The sequence below is a fragment of the Macrobrachium rosenbergii genome, chromosome 44 (genome assembly GCF_040412425.1).
Source record: "Macrobrachium rosenbergii isolate ZJJX-2024 chromosome 44, ASM4041242v1, whole genome shotgun sequence".
Lineage (NCBI taxonomy): Eukaryota > Metazoa > Arthropoda > Malacostraca > Decapoda > Palaemonidae > Macrobrachium > Macrobrachium rosenbergii.
Window position 1 is genome coordinate 38,277,644 of NC_089784.1, and position 27,203 is coordinate 38,304,846.

Sequence of the window (27,203 nt, forward strand, 5' to 3'; positions counted from 1 at the left end):
TAATAATAATAATAATAATAATAATAATAATAATAATAATAATAATAATAATGATGATGATGATGAATATCAGGTCCAATGTATTTCGGAAATTATGTGTGTTTATCTAGGTCAAATCATTTATCATGTCCTAATCACACTCACGTATTTCGAAAATTATATGTTTATCTACATCATACCATTTTATACAAGTAAATGCTCATCTACCAAAATGTTTAATAGCACCATCTCTAAAAATTAAACGGTTCAAAATAAACTGAAAAACAAATTTACTAAAAAAAAAAAATCATGAAGATGGTGCACCGTCCATATTAACATTCCCGATAATAAATCAACTGGCAGAGATAATTCTGACATATGAAAAGGGATCTTAAGTTTAATGATCGAGTTACTTTTAGCCCGTGGGACGCATTAAACGTAGAAACTTGTAACACTGATAAAAACCAATGTGAGGATGAACTTTTTTTAGATTACCTCACTTCATGAATTCACAGTCTCTAAAGGTCAAAATTGCCATAAAATCTTGAAATTAGCTAAACTAGTGAATGAATTAAAAGTCAATAAAGTCTACAAATGATTCCACCTCCAAAATCCTCATTTTCTAAAGGTCGAAAGTCATCATTCTAGCAAGGTGATTGAGGAGGATTAGACTTTCAAAGCGTTTTACCTCGGAAGTTTCACACAAATATAAAACTTCCTAATATTCCTATCCTTTGTTGAAAAGATTAGAATTTTATAGCATTCCAGTTGTTAAAATCAGTGAAACAACCAGTGATTATAGAACACAATGCTTATATCTTCTTAGTATTATTATTATTTGTACATATGTTATCTATAAGTTCATAAAAGCAAAGAAAACCGAATAAACTTCAACTGACGGTAGATAAAGTGATGCTCCCTCAGACTAAAATCTCCACAGTCGAATTAATTCTGTAATATTTATGTTTTCTGCACCGGGGGTTCATTCATGATTCGACATTTAGGGATGAATACAATAATGATTGTCTTCTTTTTATGCTGTGCACCCTTTGTTCAATAAAGGCTGTTTTATGGGGGAAATCATTTCAATTTTTTTCTGTTTTCATTTCGAGGTACCACCAGAAAGCTACTGACTGTTATGTAAACAACGCTGAACTGGTTAGTGGCACCAACAGCTGTTTCTCTTTGTAATTCTTGCAAATCACGGCTGTTTGCTAGCAACGAGGAAGGAAATATCTCTCTCTCTCTCTCTCTTCCCTATATAGGATGTGGCAGGAAATGAAAATATCGTTCAGATTCTGTTCAACACACTGGAGATGGAATTCACTTGATTACATAAAAAAAAAAAAGCGAATGCGCATTCAGATTCATTCAATGGACTCGTTAATTCGCAATCTGCTTAATTATCTTTTGAATATGCCATTGAATTTGATAAAGGAAGCCAGCGCGTTTACCTCCCATGCGACTCTCATTACGCAATGTATAATCCGGATCATCATGTAAATACAAACGTGTGTACATTATTCCTTAGGCGGTCTCAGTTCTATTGGTCAAATCAGAACGTTAGTGCAGGTGTAACAGGGCCTGTAATGGCACGCAGGTGCAAAATAGGAAAAGCTCTTCCGAGAAAAAACTTGAAGATAAAAATTCAAACATCTGTGCTGACCACAGAGGTAGTGGAGTCGAAAGAAGTAATACGAAAAGTAAGAGAGAAATTCTGCTAATGCAGCACAGTACTTAATAAAACTTATTTCAGAGAGTCTCTTTTACTTTGATTTTATATTTTTGTTTAGACATGTATGTACGTTCGTGTTTCTTGCATTGCTTTTATCTATTTATCACTCATTTGGTATTTTGTTTGTTAATTACTTCCCAAATAGTTTTCTGTTATGTTGAACCTCGTCTTGCAAATTTACGACCTTCCTCTGTTTGTTCCTTATGAATGATCAATTATCCTTAATAATAATAATAATAATAATAATAATAATAATAATAATAATAATAATAATAAATCGTATGGAAATTAGATAACTAGTTCTTCTGCTGATTACAGGCGTATGTCTAATGCGCCTAAACATACCTGATTCCAGTGACGTTCCCGAAGACCCGGATTGCAAATGCATTGCAGAACAGGAACGTGCAATCTGAATTTCTCTATCCTCTCCTTCACGTACTCTGCAACTCGTCTCGATCCCACCTGCCAAAATGAGCACGATCGTAATTTTCTCTCAGTCTATTGAGAATATGATAGACTCTCTCTCTCTCTCTCTCTCTCTCTCTCTCTCTCTCTCTCTCTCTCTCTCTCTCTCTCTCTCTCTCTCTCTCTCTCTCAGCGTAATCATGATAAGGAAATCACATATATCTCTCTCAAACTATTCAAAAATAAAAGGAAGTGTGAATCTTTCACACTCGACCTGTCAAAAGCGTGAAAGATATACTGTAGACACAGAGACCCGCTCAAATGGCATCAAAAGTGAGCATCGGACAATTTATTTGTTGTATATCATTCGACCTGCTGAGTCAAAAGAAAAACAAATCTCTTTAAAAGTCATTTCATGTGTCAGGTCAACTTCTTAAGCGAAGAAATGTGCCTCTGGTCCTATAAATTATCTTACTCTATACACCCGTTATGAAGGTTTATCACTACTGCTCTCATTACATAATAGCTGATTTTTTTTTTTTTTTTTTTTTTGCGTGTCTCTCCTGTTAAGCTTTAGTCCAAGAACTTTAGTATTCAAACTTTCGTTATCAATAATTGAAAAATCATGTGAGTATGCATATGCCACAATGTATACGTCTACGTGGGTATGCATATGCTATAATGTACACGTCTATGTGTCTTCCCATGCAATATATATGACAGCCAGTTAGACTTTAATGACTGAACTGTCGTGTAGAGTTGTTAGTGTTATTGTATACTTAGGTGTGTTTAATACTCCAAAAAGGCCCCCTAACCCCCACCCCCCGGCTCCTCCGTACACAAATCAGACCAGCAATAATACCTGATCCATGAAAGTCTTAGTCAGTTTGTACATAGTCGTCCACATTGCTTCTACTTCTTCGTTGATGGCTTCTGCGTCTAGACCAGCAAAGGGACCTGAGAGAAAAAATGACAACTTTTGAAATGCGAGACTCCTGCAACTTCAGAATAAAACCCAATTCCGTAAAACTTTCAAGTCTTCAATAAGGACAGAGGAAATTGTGTGAGACTCCTAAGCGTTAAGCTTGACCCAATGTTTCTGGAGAAAATTTCGAGTCACGTAAAATATAAAAAATGAGCAGATACAGTATGTTTGTGATTACTCAAATCTCTGCTAACAACAGAGATTTAGACATGTGGAAGAATATACTTTCAAAACATATGATTGATTTTTGTAGTTAAAGATGCATGCATATTGCAACAAACACGTATCAAGACACCTAAAACCTTGTATATCGATAAAGAAAAAAATTAACTATACCGCAGTAACGAATAAAATGTTATAATTCCTGCTCTGATATAAAGTATTTAGTCTATCAGGTGAAAAAATTATAACATAACGTTTAGCACCAGCGACGTCAGGAGTTAACATTCCACTTGCCGTTCACTCAGTCCACCCAGCTGGGCTTAGCATGGTGTCCAAGGAAGAGAAAGGAGCCAGCCAATTCCTCCACAATCACGGTGCAAAGCGTGCCTTTCCTTCTGAAAGACAAATCCTTAACGCCTTTCGATGGTCTGGGGCTGACTTTGACTTTGAGTACTCATTACTGTAATAGCGGTAGTTTTTGCTAAAAGAGCCTAAACATTATATATACGTCTAATGATTAAAACAACTTTTGCGACTTAACCAATCAAAGGAAACACTGACCGTTATACCAGAGTTCATATTTCTGGTGGAAGTCATAAGTGGTATGCCACAGCATGTCGTAAGGTTCCTTCTGTGATATCATCGCCTGCAGGAGAGGGAACTTGGTCTTCTCCCAACTCAGGAGGCTCTGTTCTTCATTGATGGCCTGAGAAAAGTGAGATGACATCATGAAACGCAAGGAGACAGCGTTCGTATAAAAAGGGAAAGGACGGATAGGAATATTGACAAAGAATGACACTCACTTTCCATGAAGAGAAGCTTTTAATTATTTTGGAATTTTTTCTATTTTCTTCTGTATAGAAATATCTGGTACATAAACAACATAGATACAAATATTTTTTAAGTTTTTAGTTTCCTCTGCAGTTAGGTATTAAAGTTGCCATTGTTTTTAAACATTTTTATTTTCCTCTGCACACAGAAATTTAGCAGATAACATGGCATGGAAGGTATGTTCTAAACATCGCACATAACTACGTCTAAAGGTTACGGCATTTCTACGAACTGGGTAGTAAATCAATATATGTGTAACTCAAGTGTCAAATACAGTAAAAGTCGTCCAGCGACTTCAGAAATTATTTTCGAAGAAAGAAATAATAAAACTGCATATATCAAAGTACTTGACATGAGAACTCCACAACGGCATTTTAAAAAAGGTGAATGATAACAGCCGAGGAGGTTGTGTTTCGTTACAAAGCGAATACGGCAACTGTATTTCGATAGCTGAAAATGTAGATCTCTGTAAAAGTTTAGAAGCTTTGACAATAGCATTTTTTGTTGCTTTTTACATTTGGCAACGGCAAGAGGGTACTGTCTTGGGTTTTATGGATACATGCAATAAAAGTAGTAGTTGGAAAAGTCAACAAAAGAGTACAACTTGTAACTCAGTTTACCCTGTTTTACAGAGAAAAAAAATTGCAAAAACATACAACAAACCATAGCGGTCATAATGAAGCCAATAAGCCAACAGAGCGAATGAGGACGAAACAGCTAATTAAATTGTAAATGTATGTAGTAATAATTAGCTCACAGCCTGCAAGTAACATGAAGGCCGCACATGGAGGCAATGGCAGTGACCATCAGGGAGTACGCATGTGCTGTATTTGTTGACTGATTCTGTTGCGTTATGCTCTAGTTCCTCTGCTAGGCCCGAGTTCGCGTCTCCGGCCGGCCAATGAAGAATTAGGGAGACGGCCAATGAAGAATTAGAGGAATTTATTTCTGGTGACAGAAATTCATTTCGGATTCCACAATAAGCTGTAGGTCCCGTTGCTAGGTAACCAATTGGTTCTTAGCCACGTAAAATGAATCTAATCCTTCGGGCCAGCCCTAGGAGAGCTATTAATCAGCTTAGTGGTCTGGTTAAACTAAGGTATACCTAACTTAGCGTTATGCTCTCGCGAGAACTGTACTCTCATGCCAGTTCCAAGACAGATGAAAGACAAGGTTAACTTGTAAAGAAATAAACATCACTAATAAAACCCGATGGATTTGCATGAAAAATAAGTGGTAGTGGTTTCAAACGAAGCTCTTTCGATTGCGAGAAGTGCTTTTAATCTTGTCCGAAACTGAAAGCTTGGAAAACCCAACTCAAAGAAAAAATTGCTTATATTTTTTACTTGCAGCTTCCATCAAACCCCTAAGGTTTACTGCAACTTTCAATAACTCCTGGTATTTATTTATGAGGCAGGGACTCTAATTCTGAACGCTACTATCCTTTTGTATCATCAATCATTTTTTTCTCCTTAGTCTTTAAAATAATTTACTCCCTCTTTTAGAATGTACTCTAAAGACGTGTGGAACATGTCTCCACAATCTGACTGGATAAGCGGCAGAAATAAAAATACAAACTTCTAACATAAACATCCCACTTAAATCAATATACATCAAAAAACTCTCTTGACATTACGAATTTTCGACGAAGAGTTATTAAGTATCGCAAAGCATGAACATAATTAAGCCATTAGAGGCATGTCTCGATAACTCTTGACGAGAAGAGATTCTTTTGCATTCAGTGAACTGTACACACGTTAAACACACGAGCCATTACCATGATGGAAGTACCACGGTAACGGCTTCAGTGCTGCCAGGTGCCTCTAATACGGTCTCCAAGCCAGGATAAGACAAGAGAGTTAATCGATGGTCAACGTTCCCTTCGTAAACAAAAGAAATTGAATAAATAAAAACAACGGTAATAAAATTTGCTACGAACCTCATGGGTCTGGTGCAAATCGTGAAGAGGCCAGCAGAGGAAACGGGGTCGTTCACAGACCACAAATCTCCGTCAAGTCTAAGACCCACCTTTATAATAATCAATCAAATGTTCGATAAACTCCACACATACCTTTTAAAGTGATCCTGGTAACAAATAGGAAAACAAACACACCGAACATAACCTAAATTCCTGTTTGACCATTGACCTCTAAGTATGACCTTGACCTTATTCTGCACATCAGCACTATTAGTGGATTATGAGTGCCAACTGTACAGTTTGAAAAATGTAGCTAACGATTGATTGCTACTTGCCAAATATGTCTATCTCATAGCGTTCAAAAGTTAAGAACAAGGTTACATTTCTATTTGATGTCTGACTTCCAAATATGAATTTGAGATTAAGCTCCATTTCGGTTTCAACAGCGGAAATGAACGCCAAATATGAAGTCTTTATCTCCTTAATTTTAAGGTTATGATTGGATTAAATTCCCATTTGATCCTTAGGTCTCCGGATAGGTTCAAAGTTACATTCTGGTCTCTCTTGGTAGCCAAAAGGCCAACCTTTGGCAGCCACAAGGCCAACCTTTGCAAAAATTTTCACAAAAATTCAGCCATAACTTTCTGAGTAATTCTTGCAATTAACAGACTAGCAAACAAGCACACTGGATCAAAATCATAATTTCTCTGTCGAACGTAATTACATCTCATTCCTTTGATCTATATACAAATATTACTGAAACTTCAAAACACACTAGTTCATTTTCCTTTTTTTTTCACCTTTCAATTACTTTGTCTTTGAGAATAACCGTGAACTTATTTGTTTGTTAAACACAAATAATACAAATTCTAGGACTGTATTCATTCTTCTTCCATTAACAGAGATATGAGACAAGCTTCTTCTAACAATAAAACACCTATACTAGTCGTAATTCTGAACTTTAGACATTTAAAGTACCACAATTAGGTAATATTCTTTCAATGAAAACAAGACTGTGAAGGACAAACCTCTGGAGCCAATCTGCATACATTGAACACTGAAGGTACTCACTGCTCAGATGCTGCAGAGTGATATGGAGGGCTCATCCAAGTGATACAGATTCACAACGAGGCATATCACGGAGGGAATGGGTGAGTAATAATCTTTTGAGATATGCTTTTATTAAGAACAAGGTCAAACCAATAATTCCAGACCTCAGTTATCACTAAACTTTGCTCATCCCAGAGGACTAAGGTTTGCTATAAATTTAAGTCTTGGTATTTTATAAGGTTGGGTTATGAACCCTATAATCTACATTACTCTTTTACGATGACTTTTGACCTGCATAAACGCCCTATCCCTCTTGGCAATATTTTTTGACGCGACCACTGTCTTACCGAGAGTTCAGCCTTGGCGTTCTGGAACTGCCTGGTGAGACGATCCAACATCTCGACGTTCTTCTTCATGGTGTCCACGCGGATCTCCTTCATGATGAAGTTGTCCCGCCCCTTGAGGTCGTCCAATTCTTTGTTATACTGCTGCAGCCTAAAAGAAAGCCAAATTGATCGTGCCATTTTTGTTGAGAGACATTATGGCATCACGAACTGTTTTGCATGTCATAATGTTTACTTATCATGGTAAGTCATCGACACGTCACTGATGTGCATGCTGATATGACTTGTATAAGCAGTTTCTGATCGCTGGAACTTGCTAACTCAGTATGACAACAGGCCAGGAAAGAAAGGTGAGGCGAAGAGTCTGCCGAGCTTTTTCCTGATCGAGGTACTTTGCAACGAAAGCATTTTCAGCAGTCCTTGCTTCACTTTATATCACTGTAACTTTAAATTAGAGAATAACTTTCCCCTTCAAGTGGTTGAACTTCTATCCAATATGCTAGGAGCTACAAGCGCAAAGGATTATTTAATTAATAATTATTACTATTATCTTTATATTCAAACTAATAGTAATAATAATTCACCCACTGAACCAGATATCGCCCAAGGTAATCCATGTGAAAAATTTTGTTTGTATATCAAGCAAAAATGTACAGTATATCGAGTTTGCAGTTTTAAATGAATAAGCAGCTCAATAAATAACTACCTGAGCATAGAAGTGTAGGCTTAAAAAAAATATGAATGTTACAGCCACTCAAATATGTAAAAACTCAGACCACACCACTGCAAGCAACTTTTTACTCCTGCTCAGAGGTCAGTGTCATGTATGTGCATACCAGTTGGTGGCTTCAAGCATACTTTCGTAGAAAGCTTCTTTGTATGCCAGTATAAGCAACACTGCAATGATTTTTTCACGTGATATATAGGAACTTTAGAAAACGCACAATTAATTGACTTACGAGTTTTCTGACACGGAGAGGTCCGTAATATTTTATGCTGGTAGCTTCCAGCGCCTTGAATGCAGTTCTAAACCATTTGAGGGCTGAAACTTATTCTCTCATTCAATTGCCAATCATATCAACATTCATATACATCACGTGAGGAAGTGATTTACATTGACCTGTATACCAGCTTGCAACAGAACTTTCTATGAAAGTATACTTGAAACGGACAGAGGTAGGGGCATACTTGGCACTGACTTCCAAAAGATGGAAAATAGTTTTTTGCAATGACATGGTCTGTAATCTGTGCCTGTAGTTCTTAGCATCTTAATTTGCGAGTTCGAGGCAGTTGAGGGTTGGAACGTTTTCTATCATTTAATTACCATTTGAAATAACATTCATAAGAGTCAGTCAAGAATGCGTTTCAATGTCTATCCTAGCATGGTCAGTAATGCTCGGAGCTGGTAGTTCATAGCATCTTGAATGTGAGTTCACTCTGCTGGAGCTTATTTTCTTATTTAATTACTATATATATATATATATATTATATATATATATATATATATATATATATATAATATATATATATATATATATATATATATATATATATATATATATATATATATATATATATATATATGTCTCATGAAAAGAGAAAGGTTTTTCTACCTTACCTACAGTATAATGTCCTCCAAGACAACTTTCTGAGATTATGCTTGAAGCCGACAGGGGCATGTATATTTGTGATACTTACACCCTAGAGAAAGTAAAATTTTTGCAGTGGCATGTTCAGCATAATGTAAATATGTGTATATATTTATCACGTGAAAAATGTGATTTACAGTGTCACGTACACACTATGTACACACACACACACACACACACACATATATATATATATATATATATATATATATATATATATATATATATATATATATATATATATATATATATATATATATATATATATATGCCACTGATTCAGTTACTATGGGATAAAGGTGCCACTGACTACTACCATGAGTGTTCTGTGGACCTACTGTCTGTAAAAAAACTACTTGTTATTGAAACTAACAAATGTATATATTACTGTGTAAATGTCTGCATTGCGTGTTTGCTCTTATTTCTACTGGAGAATGGTTCTCTTCTCTTGACTTACGTCTTTTCGAAATCTGCGATACGACCCTTGAGCGCTGTCTCTTTTAGGTCTCTCTTATGGGAGATTCTAGCTTCAGCCAGCAGGAAGTCCTCTTGGATTTTGTGGGGCCAAGCGTACATGCGATTAATCAGAGCAACTTGGTCCTCGGGCACTTTACCAAACTATATGCACAAAAAAGGGAAGAATTACATACAAGAATTATTATCATTAATTTTCATATTACGAACATGTTCGCATGGAATAAGTCAGAAGGACCAGTACTGTGAGGAGCAATCTCCCACAAAGTAAAATGCCATATATTATGAAAGCGGAGTAAAATAGGCAGGTTATTTCATTAATAGGAAATATTCCACTACAATCAATAGACTTAATTTTTTCTAAAACAAGCAACAAGATATGAAACTGCCATCATACTCACTCCCTCCCTTGACTTCTCCCACCCGTTTCATTTATTCCAGACTTAACGCGCTTTTGAATAACATACTAATCTCAAGATTTTCTGGGTGAGGTTGCTAGCCTCATGCTTAGACTAAACATTCCGTCACAAAACTATCATAGTCAATGAAGATACGATAATATTAGGAAATGCAACTTATCCCTGTTTTGATATTTTAAAGTACCTGTTTATTTCCAGTGTCCTCTGATGATCCTAATAATTTTCAAGCAAAAGACTTGAAATCTTAAGAGAAATTAAACAGTAATAGAGGCCTTATTCTTTAGGGGATGTAGCGGCAGCGAATGTCATTTTAACGTGTCCATGACAAGCATCATAGTTCTGAAAAAATATTCTAAGTATATTACCACGAGACCAAGATTTGAAGATGATTTGTTTCAGTTTAACAATCAATAAACCATAACACTCAGTAATTTTCAATTACAAGGTAATATTTGCTAAGTAATGTAGCTGCAGCTGCAACATTAGCAAATCCTTATCCACACATTTTCCGATTTTATTAAGAAAGCTTGAGAACGGGAGCTTCCAGAAACTTCATGAAGACAGGAACGAAAGCTCAGTTACACTTTTTTAAGTAAGGAAACCTCCACAGAGTCTCCTGTCCCAGATTTACGCAACTTATACGAGTGTTTCATAACCATAGGTTAAAGTCAAAACGAGGAGCCTCAAGCTTCGTGGATGTTATTTTTGGCCCACTAAAGTTAATTTTCGTTTATCTCGAAAATAATTTCGTATTACCACCAGCTCTAGGCATACACGTTATTCCCACTGCAAGCGTTAAGTGCCACAGCATTCAGAACCACGACTACAGGGAATGCCTGCGGAGTTTGATTGTTTTCCCTTTAGTGAAACGATTTAGAAAACACAGTACCCATGTGCTTTTTATTTTGTTAACAAGCTGATCGATAACAGAACCTTCATTCCCGCTATTAGGAATATTCACTGTTTTTATTAGTGTGATGCATAAACGCACATTACATAACCTTGAGTCTAGTGGCCTTGGAAGTAATATCAGTTTCAATGAAGATAGTTCAAAGACTCCAACAATTTAAGGACATTGCATGGCAACCGATTATTCTGAAACTTCAAATGCCTGGGAATTGTTAAGGCCATAATCCAAAGCTTACAGATTTCGGTAGTAGTTTTCACCCTGTATTTCAGACAAATAATTTTAAAACTGCAGTGTCCAAGAATTTTGAATTATATCGGGTCATTCACCATATTAAAAGAACCAAGTATCTCGATTTATCTGTTTAGAAAGCAATCCCATTATTATATGAAATTTTCAAGAACTAAGGTGCAGTTCAATTCATCAAAAAATCTTCAGAAATACAATAACTATGAAAGCCAAATTTTTTTGAAACACGTAGTGACAGTGAAGTCAGTCAACTGGCTCAGCCGAATTGTTACCACTTAACTGATAATTCATCCCTTTTAGCATCCAAAGTTCGTAACAGAAGATCCCTAGAATTTTCTGAAAACTGCTGAATCTAGAAATAGTGTCTTCCTGTTTGTACTAAAGAACTGTCAAAACACCAAAAAATACCATTCATATCAGGGTTTCAAGACATTTTTGTTAACAGTTTAGAATTCACTAAATTGAATGTTTCAATGCGATACAAATGAAGTAAAAATGCATTTTTTAATGATTTTTTTACTTAGGGTAACTTAGATTTTCGGAGTGTTTATGTATTTTGACGTAACTGCCTCCGCAAACTTCCAAAACTTGTTAAACATTACTCAAGGTGAGATTTTGTTTTTACAAAATGTTTTTATAGCAAAACTTAGATTATATAGTCAAGCATTGCGAATAACATACACATAAGTCTGAAAATAAAAATAAGCCTGAATGTTTCCATTTCACGTGTTATGGTGGCAGAAAATTCAACGTCTCTTCTTTCTGACGGTTCAGATTTAAATCCAAATTCATTTCTTAATGCTAACGGAAATGCTTTCCGAAAATGATTCATTTCAGACTTAAAACGAAAGGAAACTTAAGGCTTTCTGCGCTTTTTACAGCAGTCTCTTTTTATAGCCTTTTGATTAGTCAGGACTTACGTTTGGCCTTTTCTTCAAGAGGATAGATTTCGTCATCACGTGCCGGACAGAACAATTTTCTTCAAATTAATAGTGTTATCATTGCTAATATTCACTATCACTATCTCATCATGATTATCACAGATGCCGAAGTTCCTCAAGTATACGCCACTATAAAGATACATTCCTGTGACTTTTAATACTGATGTGAACATTAACATTTTAGTTCTTAGGTTTCCTATTCCCCAGAAGAAGGAAATATGAAAAATAGTTTTTAATCATCTCATTTATAATCTACCCACAAATTACTGTCAAGCTCCATCGTCAGTGAAGTATTCATTAAAAAGTTTGCCGTTTTAATTGAGAATGTAATGATCTTCCCACATGACCCCAAGAGTCATAACTTGGCCTGTGATTAGCATTCTTAATATCAAATAAATTTATGTCGTCTGGCGTCGCAATAAATACTTCGAAAAGTTGGGAAAAACGAAAAAGGAAAACCATGATTGAATCTTGTATAAGCTGCATAACGAAACCTCATCGCATTTGGCCAAAAAATAATCCCACACATATCCAGTACCTCTTTACCGATTATGCGAACATTTGTTAAGTGAAATAGTGTAATTTTATGTCATTTTCCAAGGTATTATATCGATAAACTCTTACAATTCCTAAAGAGCACTGGAGTTACCCAAGGATCAATATTGAATTTTTTATATCTTTTTACAAACCTTATTTCTGTCTCAGTATGTAGTGCAACACGAAAGCAAAAAAACTGGGAAATTATAATGAAATTATTTTGGATGAAGTGGTTACAATTTACACTTCACTGTGACCATCTTTATATATATATAAAAGTGAATGTTTGTATATTAGTTTGCCTCCTATAGAAATCCAAACCTCTTGACAGACCTAGACAAAATTTTGCACCCGGCCTCTATGTCACCCCAGAAAGGTTTCTAACTCAAAATCAAACCCCTACCCCGTGACAGACATGCAAACACAGACAAAACAAATGAAATTTTCTTTTTTTGCGTCATCTTTTTTTCAGCTTTCTGGGTTTATTCTCATTTTTCACCTCAGTGATCCTTCACTTTTTTTTCTGGCACTGCCAGAAGTATGATTAACCTACAACAATAAATTCCCTATAACATCAGTTTTTGATCAGAATTTGCGTGAGTTTTGATCATAATTTATGATAATAATTAATATAATTGTTTGTTACCTCGATAAAATCTTACATTGAAAACCTATATCGATGATTTCTTTTCGTAGTTAGCGAAGCTGAGTCTGCGCATGCGTGCAGTGGCCTAATGCACCTTGGACACTCCAGCGTTTGGAATTAATTATCATGCGAATTGGACAAAGACTTCACTGCATACGGAAGATAAGTTTCTTTTCACATTGCTTGTACTGATTACCTGGAAGATAACTGAAAATTCTAGATTAAAACGTTACAGGAACGTAGATCATTACATTTGGAAATCTTTTCCGAAAGGCACTTGGAGGTTAAATGTATTAGATCCAAATAGGGATTAAATTAAGAAATGGCAACTACTGCACTTCGAGAAACTCGAAGTGCTCACAGCTTAACAACACCTCAATATTTCATACATTTTGCTGATATAATCATACACAGTAAGGAATAGTATTCCCATCGTTTAGGAAAATAAAATTATCGTTTACGGTTATATACTGGAATGATATATATTCATTTCTATATTTTATCAACGCATATTTATTCAAAACAATAAACCTAACATTCCTTCAAGAAGGGAAAGATTTTGTTTGAGTCATGATTATGTTATTGTATAACTGACCAAGTTTATAGATGCTATAAGTGTAACTTTATGCACAATTCTTCATTAAGGAATTTCATGTCATTGTAAAGATAATGAGTTGTAATTTATTATGTTATGTCAAAAACGTTTCTAAAACCAATATAAAAAATACATATCACGGGTAAGTAAGCCGTATAGGAAAGTGTTTTGCCACTTTTTCTCTTAACTTAAATGATTAGGGGGTGGAAGGCTAATGAATGAGTTTAAATTAGAACTGAGGGGTTGGTTCAGTTTTTTATGAATTGGACAGTGAAGTTTACTTTCATTATAGTCACACATATCACAAAAATGCATCACTGTCCTGGGCCTATACCAAATTGTCTGTATCAAATGGAAATGTTTTAGATTTTTATTGTATGATTTGGACTTATAACGGCCTACAAATAGCGTTGAAGGGTCTAACAGTGAAATGAACCAGCCTATACATAATTTATTCATATTCTGACCAGAGCATCTGAGATGCTTCCAAGATGAAATACACTGGCACACTGTCAAGAAATTGGTGCTAACCTGTCCATACGTGCAATTACCTGTCAGTCGATTAGACGATATTTAGGTAATACCATCAGTTCATCTGTTCTGGTGAGTGGATTGTCTCCGCCCACAAACTGTTGTCTACACGTAAGTTTTAACGATAGTTTCGATGAACTGACAGAAGAAATGACAGGTAAATTTTATTGTGAATACATGGCCTAGGCTGTTGAATTCTAGAATAGTGAATGGGTGTGTTGGGAGAGAGTGAGAAAGAAAGTAAGAGGAGAAGAAAAGAGAGAAAAGGGGGTGTTAGGGAGGAGAAAGCTGGTGAGAGAGAGAGGTAGTTTATCAAATGTCATTCAGTTCTTCTAGGCAGCACCAGGTTGGTCAGCTAGTTGTATAAAACTTACGACTACTTTGTCACAACCCTGAAAGCTTCCTCTTCAAAATGGAGCTATGCAATGAAATATAAAACATTTAGGTTAAATAAATAAGTAATGAGCCTTTTCAATAAAATACCTCTTCCTGAACATACTTTTTCACGTGGTTTACTTTATTACCGTTTCATCTAGAGCTAGGCTGTAGCCTTGAATCAGGAAGAGAGGCTCTTTTGTTCAATCCAGTCATGAAATCTTAACACACCTTAAAAATAGGACTCCATTATTTTGATGTCAGTAAAACCTTGTTTTCACTTTATTTTGAATACTGAAGGTCCCTTCCGGTTGAAAGGTCATCTCCATTCTTAAACAGGCACGCTGAAGCTCATGCAAAAGTCATGCTTTCAGTCAACCCATTGTTGGTTATTTTAATATTTTAACATTCTGAATCTTGTTTCTTGATTCATTTCTGTTGTTAATCATTGGCTATTTTCTCTTTTTCTTTCTTTCTCTTTTTCACAAATGGGCCGTTTTCTTGTAAAAAATCTATTTACAATTTAAAGGCCTTTCAGACTTGTTCCACAAGTCTGGAAAGAAAATCCCATAGGTTATTTTGCATAATAATAATATTAATGAAAATAATAGTAATAAACTTTAATATACGGATCCACATTCCTTATCTTTTTACTCTACTTCATTTTTACTAATAATATTCTTTTTCGATTTCCCAACTAAGTTGAAACTCTTTAATCTTCTTGTTTCTAAACAAATATAACAAACTTCTGTCCTTATAACAAATTTTTAAATTAATAGCTCTTATAAATGTTTGGACATTTACAAAGACACAATTTGTTTTGTAATGCATTTATTTAAACCTGTTAAAAAATGAACCGTAAAAATAAGAGGAACAAAAGGTTGATAAGTAAAGGAATAAAAATAAAAAGGCGGTAATAGCAATTGGTAAGTTATTTAATTCTGTGTTAATGTTACAAATATTCAGAGATAATATATATATATATATATATATATATATATATATATATATATATATATATATATATATATATATATATATATATATATATATATATATTCTCTCTCTCTTCAGTGTAAGATCGATCATCAGTTATCATTAAAATCGCGATGCTACATATGATTGTAATCATTAAGATCTTGCAACAGCAACAAATCATAACTGGCATAAGAGTAATATTTGCAGAAGCCTGCTTCTACAACATTTGTAATATATTTCAGGATGTGTTATTTGAACTATCATTCTTAATTCTCGATGTCTACAGCAAATTTGCAATGAGGTTGCTAACTCTCCTACAGACACTTATTCATAAACACAGCTTCAACTTGAAATGATCTGATATGAAATTTTTGTTCCTGATTTCTCTTTCCAGATTGTTAATGATGGAACTAAAGAAGCAAAATCACTGATGTAATCACTTGCATGATGAGTCCTAATTCGGCGAACACAGGCTACCGGAAATCTTACTTTCTATCCACTGAAGATAATTCGTCACCTTCGTATACACGCCGGGGGCATCCTTATCGCCACAGCCCTTCCCAAAGGAAACGATTCCAACCAGATACTGTCGACCCTGATCACCCCAAACGAGGGGTCCTCCGGAGTCTCCCTTGCAAGCATCCGAGCCTTGTTTGTAGGTGCAGATCATGTTTTCCGTGATACTGTCTTTTATTATAGGATATTTCCGACATTCAGAAGTGGTCAGAATCGGTATACTAACCTCCAGCAGGACACTGCTGACATTTCCATTGAAAACCTTTTGGCCCCAACCTGTGACAGTGCCTGTTGTCCCGGTGAAGTTTTTACTGGCATATTTGAAAGGAAGGCAGATGGGTCTTACGCCGTCGTTGAAAGTGACGGGGACGCTCAGGCGCATCAGGGCGATGTCGTTGTCCACTGTGTTTGAGTCGTAACTCTCATGCATTATGATCCTGTCGATCGTGATCTCATCTTCGTAAGGCGTATCCGAATTCTGGTACTGGTTGTGCTCGCCCAAGACCGCTGAGATGTCCCCGACTTTGAATGGTTCGGCGCAGTGAGCTGCAGTCACCAGCCACTGCTCGTTTATCAGAGCGCCTCCGCAAAACAAGTCATTTGATTTCAAATAGCGAAGTCCTACCTGCCAGGGCCATTCGTTCACAGCTGTTTCCTGCCCTCCGACGATCCTGCTCCCGCCCTTGACGCCGCATGGGCAGTCCCCAGTTACTGGTGGATTGGTCACTGGTTTCGGCGCAGTCGTTGTTCCAGGTGTAGGAGTGATTGTCGTTGTTGTAACTGTAGTTTCAACAACAATTATCGTGCACGTGAAGCCTGTGTAATAAAAGTTCGGGTATGAATTTGTATAAAATCCTGCCGCAAATTTGTTGCCAGTTGTGGTCCCCTCCAGCACACCCGTTCCGCAATAATAACGGGCCGAATTCCAGGTGGTGTCACCCGTACTGGAGAAATAAAAGGCGTCGTAGGCGCAGTTTTGAGAAGGTAATACATTGAAGTGATTACAAGTCATTTTGATAACTGTGTTGGGTGGAGATGAAGCCATCCAAACGCACCTCAGACCATATGGGTAAGGATTAGGGTAGTTGGGAGACGAAAATGTCAGGACGTGCCCGACAGACATTTGAGCATATCCACCGCAACTGTTCTGAGTCTGACGTACATTTGCCTTCGAATCTGAAACAGGAGATCCTAACACCGCCCTCGTTACGGAAAGGAAGAGGAGAATAACGGAGGCTTTGAAGTGAGCGGGAAACATGGTGTTTAAGTGGCGCAAACTTCGTAACCTCTGCTCGTTAATTTGGACGACACAGCTCTTATACGAGTGAAGCAACACTACCTGACGGTGCAGAGTGACACGGAGACTCAGTGAATGTGACTCACAGTTTACGAAGCTAATGAATCTCTTTTAATTTATGCAGGTGAAAACAGGACACACCTGTGTCATCAACGCAAAAGGGGAATCTCTCTCTCTCTCTCTCTCTCTCTCTCTCTCTCTCTCTCTCTCTCTCTCTCATTTTTTTAACGCAGACCCATGGCAGTCTAGATCTTAAATGTATCGAATTCATGATTAAAATCGAAGTACTAAGCATATAAAGTTAGAAATAAACTACAAATGTCTTTAATTACAAATAGAGGAGTTATCGAGGGGTAAGATCAATGATGAAGAGCGCAATGATAACCAAAAATTAAAAGATAATTATCAAGGATACAATAATACTGAATGAAGCAACGGCAACCTGAAATGTATGTTGGTGTTCGGAAAAATTTTAATTTTCTTGAAAGTTTACCATAACACGACTATGCCTTCGAAATGCAGTCATTAGTCTTGGCTTGACAAAGATGCAAAACAAACACTTAAAAAGTTCATAATCTGGATTCCATTAACCTTAAACACATTAGTGATTCCAGATAGCTGATAAAGGAGACTTCCCTATATTCATCAGCCATCTTACAAACACATACGTGCAAGAAACACACGCATCTAAAGGTGAAGGGTGAAGGAATACTGCTCAATAAAGTGAGCTGGTGGCCATAAGCACCACACAACATAATAAAATATAATTTAGGAATTTATGTTAGTCAGAGAGAAAGAGAATGAATTACTTTGAAATTCAGCCTCTCTTTGCCTAATAACTCCATCAAATTAGGTCAACCAGAATAACCAACAGCTCAAATGACTTTTAACCTAAATAAATAACCATTTCACTCAACATGGACACTATCCTTACCCCTGAAAACAGCCACAGCAATATGAACTCACGCTGTAGTTTTTTGGTCTTTAAAAACCAGGGAAATGGGTTTCCTCCCCACACTTTAAAGATATAATTTGGGCTGTGAGTTACTCTAGAAAGTGGCCGCTTTTTAATATGTTTACAGAGATAACACACTCCCCATGGCACCATCTCTAACCTTTGCCGGAGACATTGATACCTTGATGGGATTTTACTTTTCGTAAATGGGTTATTCTATGCAATGTAATGTAGTAGTGATGCTTTTGTCTTTCGAATTCAGTAAACAAAGAGAAATACAGAAGAATACACATGTGCGAATGATACCTGTAATCACTCCTGTTCTCTTCAGAAAACGTATTTAGTACAGACAAAGAACAAAGTACAGTACTGAAGAAAGGTACTGGCATGCCCTGTACTAGAAAACCTGAAAACTCATACATTTGCGACCAACGGCCAGAAAGCATCTTCTACACTCCTTACCTGCAAAAGGAACATGAGCCTGTCTGTCGCATTTTGAATCTCCAAGAGGAGTTGCGTCATGGTCTGAGACGAGCACACGTGTAGATAGTTGCTGAGTTCGACGATCTCAGCGGTCACGTCCGTCACTTGACTTAGCCTTGTGGACATCTCGTCAAAGTTTCGACATATGCTGCGACAGACGAAAGAGAATTTCCTCAGTTACTGAGAGACTACAAATTTGAAATTATTTGACACGAAAATTAGACTCAAAATGAAAGATATAATGACGCAAAGAATTAACGTAAATAAATGGAAAGGGATGATACGGAAAAACCAAATAAAATCGTGGAGGCATAATAGTGCACATTGAGTTAACTAATGGTTGTACCATCAAAGAATAATAATCAGAAAAGTACTGAAAGAATATTTCACACTAATTTGGAAAACACACTGAGTAAAGTGAAATCTGTGATATACGAAGCTGAAGAGGATGATGCAGTAAAATATTTGAAGGATGAAGCACCGTAAATAGATACAGAAAAGGTAAGGTATATAACGTGTACTGCCATAAACAGATTCAAGAAATTGCTGCAACTTCTCAAGGGAAAAAAAATTATATCCGAGATGGCTATGTGATGTATTTGGTTTCTATGGCTGCCATCTGAAGAAGTCCAATGAATATGGATCCCCTTCTCTCCCACGACCTGCCTATCACAGCCTGCGAACCTTAATTCTTCTTGCCAGCTTTTATATGAAAACTCATGTTGTATTCTGCCGGAGGCGAATTAATCAGCAAATACATATATGGTTATTATGTGTTTATGCATATTATGCCAAGAGTGTCAAAGCTTAATAAACACACAAGGATTTTCATTAGAGTCGCTTGAAGTTCCATTATACCCCAAATTAACGCGTTTGTAGGCTTACCTATCTATCTACCTACCGATCTGTTCAACATTGTAGTACCCCTGTCTGTAACTAATTCCCAGTTTAATACGAATTTTACCAACATTAACTAATTCCCAGTTTTATACGAATTTTGCCAGCAATCACTTACAAACAGGGTGTTAAAATGTTGAATGGATCAATAGGTAAATAGATGGGCAAGCCTACAAACGCGTTAATTAGGGTGTTATGAAACTTTAAGCGACTAATGAAAATACTTGTGTGTGTGTTAATTAAGCTTTGGCATTCTTGGTATAATATAGGCACTTAGAAATCTAATAACTATATATGCATTTGCGGAGTAATTCCTCTCCGGCAGAATAAAGGGGTAATGTGAGTGAAAAAATGGAACAAGGAGTTTTACAGAATATAACATACGTGTTTAATCAATTCTAGTTAGGAAAAATTATATTTATTTTAATTTAGGACGTTAGTATTCATCGTCAAAATCTTCTGAAGGGATTTTGCCGCCGAAACCTCCTATCTAGTCGTTTTAGATATCAGTAGAATTAACGAACACAGTAATTGTGTGTCAAGAAATGACGACGTGGAAGTTACGTGATGGTTCTGATTTGGAAAAGGCTAGTACTATTTCATTTGTTGCATGTCCTTTATTCTTGAAAAGTGCACTGTACGTTGCACCTTTAGTTATCTAGAGTTTTGGAACAAAGGAACTTACTCGTAGTAATGTAATTGTAAATTTGAAACTTCTGAAAAGAATGCTCTTGGCCATATCACAGCATCCCCTTTTTCACTCATCATCTAGCACGCTTACAAGTTAGGTGTTTTGTGTGTCTTTCCCGGGCAACCGGCCATTTGCCAGATCATTCTAGAAGCATTAGGTAATTGTACCATTGTTTAATCCAACTTGATCAACGCCGATCTTTGCTTTGCGTTGATGTGATCACGTCAAGTAGTAACACTACAATCGTAGGCTCGATCAAATTGCGATTTTAGTGATCTGTAACAGAAATGAGGTAACTTTTTTGAATTTTGATTGCCGATTCCCACGTGTTCTATAAATTCTTTCCTTGTTCACTGTCAGTGGGTTTTGGTTATGAACCCAGCTAAATCTTGCTTTAACGTAACGTTGTAAATTTGCGGTTAGTTTGTAGTAACATTAGTTCAATAGCTGTGGTGTTTTTCTGGATTATAGTATATTTTTGTAGTAAAACCTTTAAAAATGTACTCGTGTTTGTGTAGCCACTACCTGTAGTGCTGGTTTGGAGTCAGAGCCTCTTAGAATGTGTATTAGGTCCAGAGCAGTGGGCAAGAGCCAGTAAACTGAGTTATCCTCAAGAAATTCTCAACATTTGGTCCCTCAACGGCGGATACACAGACGATGAACCAGGCGCACGTGGTAGGCTATACCATTCTGGGTAGCATTATAGTAATGCGGAATTTTGGACACGTATGATTCCATTGTTTTATTGGGTAACGATCTGGCAGTGGTCGGGCCCACAGCCGTCGAACGCTGGTAATCTGCGTGTAATCGTTTTAACATAATCACAGAGATTTGAAATGCCCAAGTGCTTAACTAGTAACTAGTGAAAATGGTGGCTAAAGTAGCAGCCCTTATAACTCTCCTCGGACATTATGTAAGAGTCCAACTGGGAACTGTTATGGACTACCTGTAGAGACCTATCAGGATCTCATTAAGAAGATCGATCAAGATCATGAAGAACTTAGCAATATTTTTAGGTCTGGTGTCAAGTTAGAGGACGAACTTACCAAAATTTTTAGGTCTGGTGTCAAGTTAGAGGATGTCTCTAATGAAGACTTGTGCAATGCACTCAGCGAGGCTGGAGCTGCTAAAAGCACCCTTCAGGCGAGACACTCACAGCTTTCCCAAACTTATCAACCATCTCAAGGGAAATTAAGGGAGATCAAATTACCTGTCTTTAAAGGGGATATGAGCAAATACGCAACCTTCAAACAGCCTTTCAGTGTCTATGTGCACAACCGTTCAGAGCTAAATCAGATCACCAAGTTCACACACCTACTTAGTGTGCTAAAAGAAGAGTCACTTAGATTGATAAAGTCGCTGAGCATCACCGAAGAGAACTGTGATTTAGTGATCTGTTTGCTAGACAAGTTATATGGAAACTCACAACAGATGTTAGCTCTGTTATTCAATCTCCTCAGGGATTTGCTTATCTCTACCTTTGAGCATGAAAGCATCAGAAATTTCCAAATCGAACTTGATATTGTATTGGAGCAAATTGACAAACTTAGTCCCATGTTAGGCGGGGAAGGGACAGTACAGTACTTAATGTAGAGAACAAGAAACTTGTTGCAGGGGGAGTCTATACGTAAGTTGTAAACTTTTTGCGTAAGTCAGATTATTCAGTAAACAAGTTGTATGACGCTCTAGACTTTCACATTTGTACTTTGAGCGACATTGTGATTATGACACCATCATCAAACTCCTCAAAGCCTAAGATCGAACAACCATCGGCTACTGCGTGTGTCAACTCTTGCCCCTTTTGCAACAATAGGCATTCCGCGTATGATTTGTCAGTGTAAATGACCATAAGGATCTTAATGCAAAACCAACACTGTTTCAACTGCCTTGTGAAAGGACACTGTAGTCATGAGTGCTGTAGTAACCAAAATTGCAAAAGTTGTGGAGGACGTCACCATACCCTCATATGTTCTAATAATGTAGTCTAATCAAAACCTTAACGTAGCTTCAACTAATAACACCGTTCCTAGATCCAGCATTGTGTCTAAAGCCACCACTCAGACTCAGAACCAGCAAAAAGAGAGCCCAAAGAGAAAGCTTAATGTAAATGATCAATGTGACAAATCAGACGAGAAGCTGTCTGTTAATCCCAGACTATTGAATTCACATAGTAGCATGGACTTGCCACCTACTTTATTGCGGACTGCTTCAGCTACCACTTGCGGTAATAACAATAAGGAATGTGTGACCCAAGTATTTTTCAACACCAGAAGCCAAAGGAGCTTTATTAGTAGCCGTATGGCCACTGAACTGAACCTTCCCATCATCAAAAAGGTTTCAATGTATGTTGCACCCTTTGCAAGTGACATGATTAATGGAGAGTTTAATTTAGTAGCATGCCAGGTGAGAATAGGCCAATGAGTCCTGAGGTTACAGTTGTTAGTTCATGATAAAGTAAACACACCCATTCACAACGTCAGGCTGATGAATATAAGAGAGCATTTGCAACAGAAGGGTTACACATTTGATTAGGTTGAAAGTGACACACTCAAAAATGTAGAGATTTTAATTGGAGTTAATTATTTCAATCATTTTGTGTATGACTTACAGAGATGTAATGGTATTAGCTTATTTGTAACACTTAATGGAGTATCCCTTTATAGGAGGCTCCCGGGATGGGCTAGACAGGGCGCTGACACGTCTGTCGTAAGAACATTACGTGTGTGTAGAATTCAAGAGACCAAGAGTGACGGTGATGAGCAGTGGCGATTAGATACCCAGGCATTCAACCCAATGGGCAATTTACTGTTGCACACCATGCCATGATGCAGCATATTGTGAGCAGCATTAAACAAACCTCGCGGGGTTACCAGGTAAGTTTGCCGTTCCATGATTGCGAGAGACCGACTATCAATTATAGGTTTGCAGTTGCTCACTTGAAATTGTTAGAAGCTCATTTCAATCATGATCCCGTGTATCATCAACAATATTCCAAAGTGATCCCAATGTACGTAGATACCGGGTTCATTCGAAAAGTAACAAGCCCAGCCATCGAGGGCTGTTATATAACTCACTTTGGGGTATTTAGGGAAAGCGCAACTACACCACTCCGAGTATTGTTTCATGCTTCTTCAAAGCAAAGTGGTGGGCAGTCACTTATTGAGTGCCTGTATGCTGGCCCTAACTTAGTAGGAGTGTTATTTGATTTGTTGTTAAGATTCAGATCCAAGCCTTATGCTGTAACAGCCAATATTTCTAAGGCGTTTCACCACATTATTTTAGACCCCAAAGATGTCAAATATGCTCATTGTCTGTGACCAGAAAATTCATCCAAGATTGGCACCTTTGGGTTCAAAGTGGTCGTATTTGGCGTAACCTCGAGCCCCTACCTCTTGCAGCAAGTCTTACAAACTCATCTGCAAAAGAAGGGTAGAGATGAGCTCTTAAAGCACTTTTATGTTGACAATTTCATTAAAGCCTATGATTCTGTAGAGAACATGATTGAAGATTCAGTCCAAGTCAAAGCAACTTTGGAACACGCTCACATGCTGCTCAGGGGATGGGCTAGTAACAATGTGCAATTTGATTCTGAAGTTCATGCTGAAGAGCCAGTAGAAATTCCAATTCCTGGAATGATTTGGAACCATGAATCCAACACTTTGTCACTCAAACCATTCAAGGGGAAGGGAGTGATAAATGATAAATGGGTACCCACCAAGCGAAAGATCCTGTCCTCAGTTATGTCCAACTTTGACCCTTTGGGTCTTGTATCTCCAATTTTTGTCAAAACTAAAACCTTTTTGCAAGTTCTGTGGAATGAAAAAGTGGGTTGGGACGATGTGCTAACCCTTGAGAGAGCAGCAGAAGCAAGAGAAATGCTTGCTGATTTTCTAGAGATAGATTAAAATTCAAAAGGGGAATAGTTTCAGAGAATTCAGAATTACATGTTTTTTGTGATGCTTTCATGAAAGCCTATGGCGGAGTAGCTTATGCTAGAAACATCAATAGGGAGACCTATCTCTTAACTGCCAAATTGAGAATTGCCCCTCGTAAGAAACATACACTAATGATCCCACGATTAGAGCTAATGGCCTTAATCGTCAGGGCCAGATCAGCCAAGTATCTCAGCCAAATCTTTAAATTTATGGGTAGATGTCAAGCAATTGCATGGGCAATCCTTGTGGGCAAGAGGCCCAGCCATGTTGCATGTCTCAGGTCCCCTAGCAGCAACTGATGACTTCCAAGATGATGCATCTTTGTCGATAGTACTGTCTGCACTACAAGAGTTGCAGAAGGAACTTCAAGGTTCCTCGTTGGGTGAGTGAGTTCCGTTCTCAGCTAGCACTCTGCTGGCCACGAGTTTGAATCTCCGACCGACCAATGAGGAATAAGAGGAATTTATTTCTGGTGATAGAAATTCATTTCTCACTATAATGTAGTTCGGATTCCACAATAAGCTGTAGGTCCCATTGCTAGGTAACCAACTGGTTCTTAGCCACGTAAAATAAATCTAATCCTTTGGGCCAGCCCTAGGAGAGCTGTTAATCAGCTCAGTGGTCTGGTTAAACTAAGATTTAGAAGGAACTTCAGCCAGCACCTCCTGCTCCATTACTTCACTTTTGGGAGAGTATATCCAAGCACAGCTCTCTTTGCAATATAATGCAACACGTTTGTAAATTCCTGAAGATTAGAGATAATCCATTAATTAAGCTAGCTTATGTACAACAATGCCATCATTGGCCCACTTTGTGTAAATATCTGGAGGAAGGTGGAGAAGCTTCTCATGAAATAGTTAATTTTACCAGACAGTTAAATTTAGTTTTAATTAATAATGCAGTATACTCTAGATATCATTTGAAGAACGCTTGTAGTTCAAAGAATGACTTGATCCTGTTGCCCCTTAAGGGAAAACTAATAACATTATATCTCAAACATATCCACAAAATTCATCTACGCTGTGGCACCAATACAGTTATCTCAATTTTCAGACAAGAGTGTTGGACATCAGCAGTGAGAGTGCTAGTTAAAAGAATCGTTAGTAGACGTGTAGCATGTAAGCAGACGCTCAGAGCCCCATTATCGCAGCCTCCCAACCCCAGCTACCAAGCCCTCGTGTCACTCTGATGACACCGTTTCACCACGTAGGACTTGATCATGCAGGTCCGATCAACATCCAGTGAGGTCATGCTTACATCCAACTAATTACGTGTCTCAGCATTTGTGCCCGTCTACCTGGATCTGGCGACAAACCTCAATGCTGACACCTTCATCATATGCCTTCATAGATTTGCTGCCTGTCATGGCATTCCAGCCTCAAGTCTGCAAATAACTTGTTAGCCGATCTCTGTGATGAATATGTGACTCAGTCTCACTTGAGAGAAAGAAGAATAAACAGGTACTACCAAACTCCATGTTTGCCTTGGAAGGGCGGAATGTTTGAGACTAATCGGGGTGACGAAGTGCGCCCTGGCAGTCTCACTCAATAGAGCATTGTTCAACGAGGAACAGGCAAGAACACTAGTTAAAAGAGGCAGAGTGTGTCATCAACAACCGCCATCTTACTTACTGTGGTGATACCCGCAAAGGTGAGGTCCTCAGTCTGCTGCATCTCCTACAAGGTAGGACCATCCATTTGCTGCCTCCCGCAGCCCTGAATGAAGGTATGCCTGATATTTTCACAACTAAGAAGATTCAAGCTGAATACTTCAAGTTAGTTGACGCTCTATGTGCCTTTCGGTTACGCTGAAGCACCAAATATTGACTGGCTCTACACCAACATCATGATTTCGATCCTGGTGCGCCAACTCCACTCAGATGCAATGATGTTTTAGTGAAAAGGATCGCCCACCGTTATAAATTCTAGCCTCTTGGAAGAATCATACAACTCTACCCTGGAGAGGATGATGTTGTTCGTTCTGCGAAAGTTCTGTGTGAAGGTGAGGAATGTCTCATGCCGATTGAACACATTATCATGTTAGAAGTGAATGACAGACATGAAGTCAGTAACTATGAACTCGTAGTGCACGACAGTGAACGTGTATGGACAATCACGAACTAACTGCGGGTGAATCAGAGACAGTGGGCGATGATAATAGTGAAAGACAGAATACAGTGAATGTACCCAGAACCCAGGGTAGACCCAAAGGAAAGTGGCTTTGACCCAACGAGAGAAAATGGGACATTGGCTCTGAGAGGCAAACTAGTGTTTTTGAGAGATTGTATAAAAACATTTGTTCCTTGAGGAGAAACGAGATGGAACTGTAAGAAGGTCTAGGGATCCTTATAGTTATGATAGTCTGAAAGTTTGTGTGCTACCGAGAGAGAGGAGCACCATTGTGTGATTTATTCGTATTTCATTGTTTTTATGCAATGATGTATTGTGTGATTGTAAGACACAGAATAGTGTCCATTATCCTGCTTGTGCTGCTACACAGCTGCAATTGTGTGGCATCCAATCGCATCTGGGCCATAAGTAAGAACCAAACGTTGTCTCCTCGAACATTATTCTCAACTTTTCTGACTTGGCCATCAGATCCCTCTGGCTGGGAGGATGTCTACGAAATCTGCAGGGATTTTGCCGCCAAAACCTCTTACCTAGTCGCTTTAGATATCAGTAGAATTAGCGAATATAGTAATTGCGTCAAGAAATGACGA

At 37.6% G+C, this 27,203-nt stretch overlaps 2 protein-coding genes across 2 annotated transcripts in view; both read right to left on the reverse strand.

Annotated features, from left to right (window-relative positions):
- The window catches only part of LOC136829594 (dynein axonemal heavy chain 3-like), a 162,758-nt gene that overhangs the window by 95,928 nt on the left and 39,627 nt on the right, over positions 1-27,203 (reverse strand). Inside the window, exons 14-19 of the mRNA XM_067088440.1 lie at positions 18,941-19,109; positions 9,516-9,676; positions 7,413-7,560; positions 3,828-3,972; positions 2,982-3,076; positions 2,060-2,176 (exon numbers count right to left, since the gene is read on the reverse strand). Coding sequence (XP_066944541.1) covers positions 2,060-2,176; positions 2,982-3,076; positions 3,828-3,972; positions 7,413-7,560; positions 9,516-9,676; positions 18,941-19,109 — 835 coding nt within the window. The remainder of the gene's footprint in view (positions 1-2,059; positions 2,177-2,981; positions 3,077-3,827; positions 3,973-7,412; positions 7,561-9,515; positions 9,677-18,940; positions 19,110-27,203) is intronic.
- On the reverse strand, positions 15,650-17,597 carry LOC136829534 (trypsin-like). The gene has a single exon (XM_067088371.1). It carries the CDS (start codon positions 17,482-17,484, stop codon positions 16,165-16,167), a length of 1,320 nt encoding a protein of 439 aa, XP_066944472.1. The 5' UTR covers positions 17,485-17,597; the 3' UTR covers positions 15,650-16,164.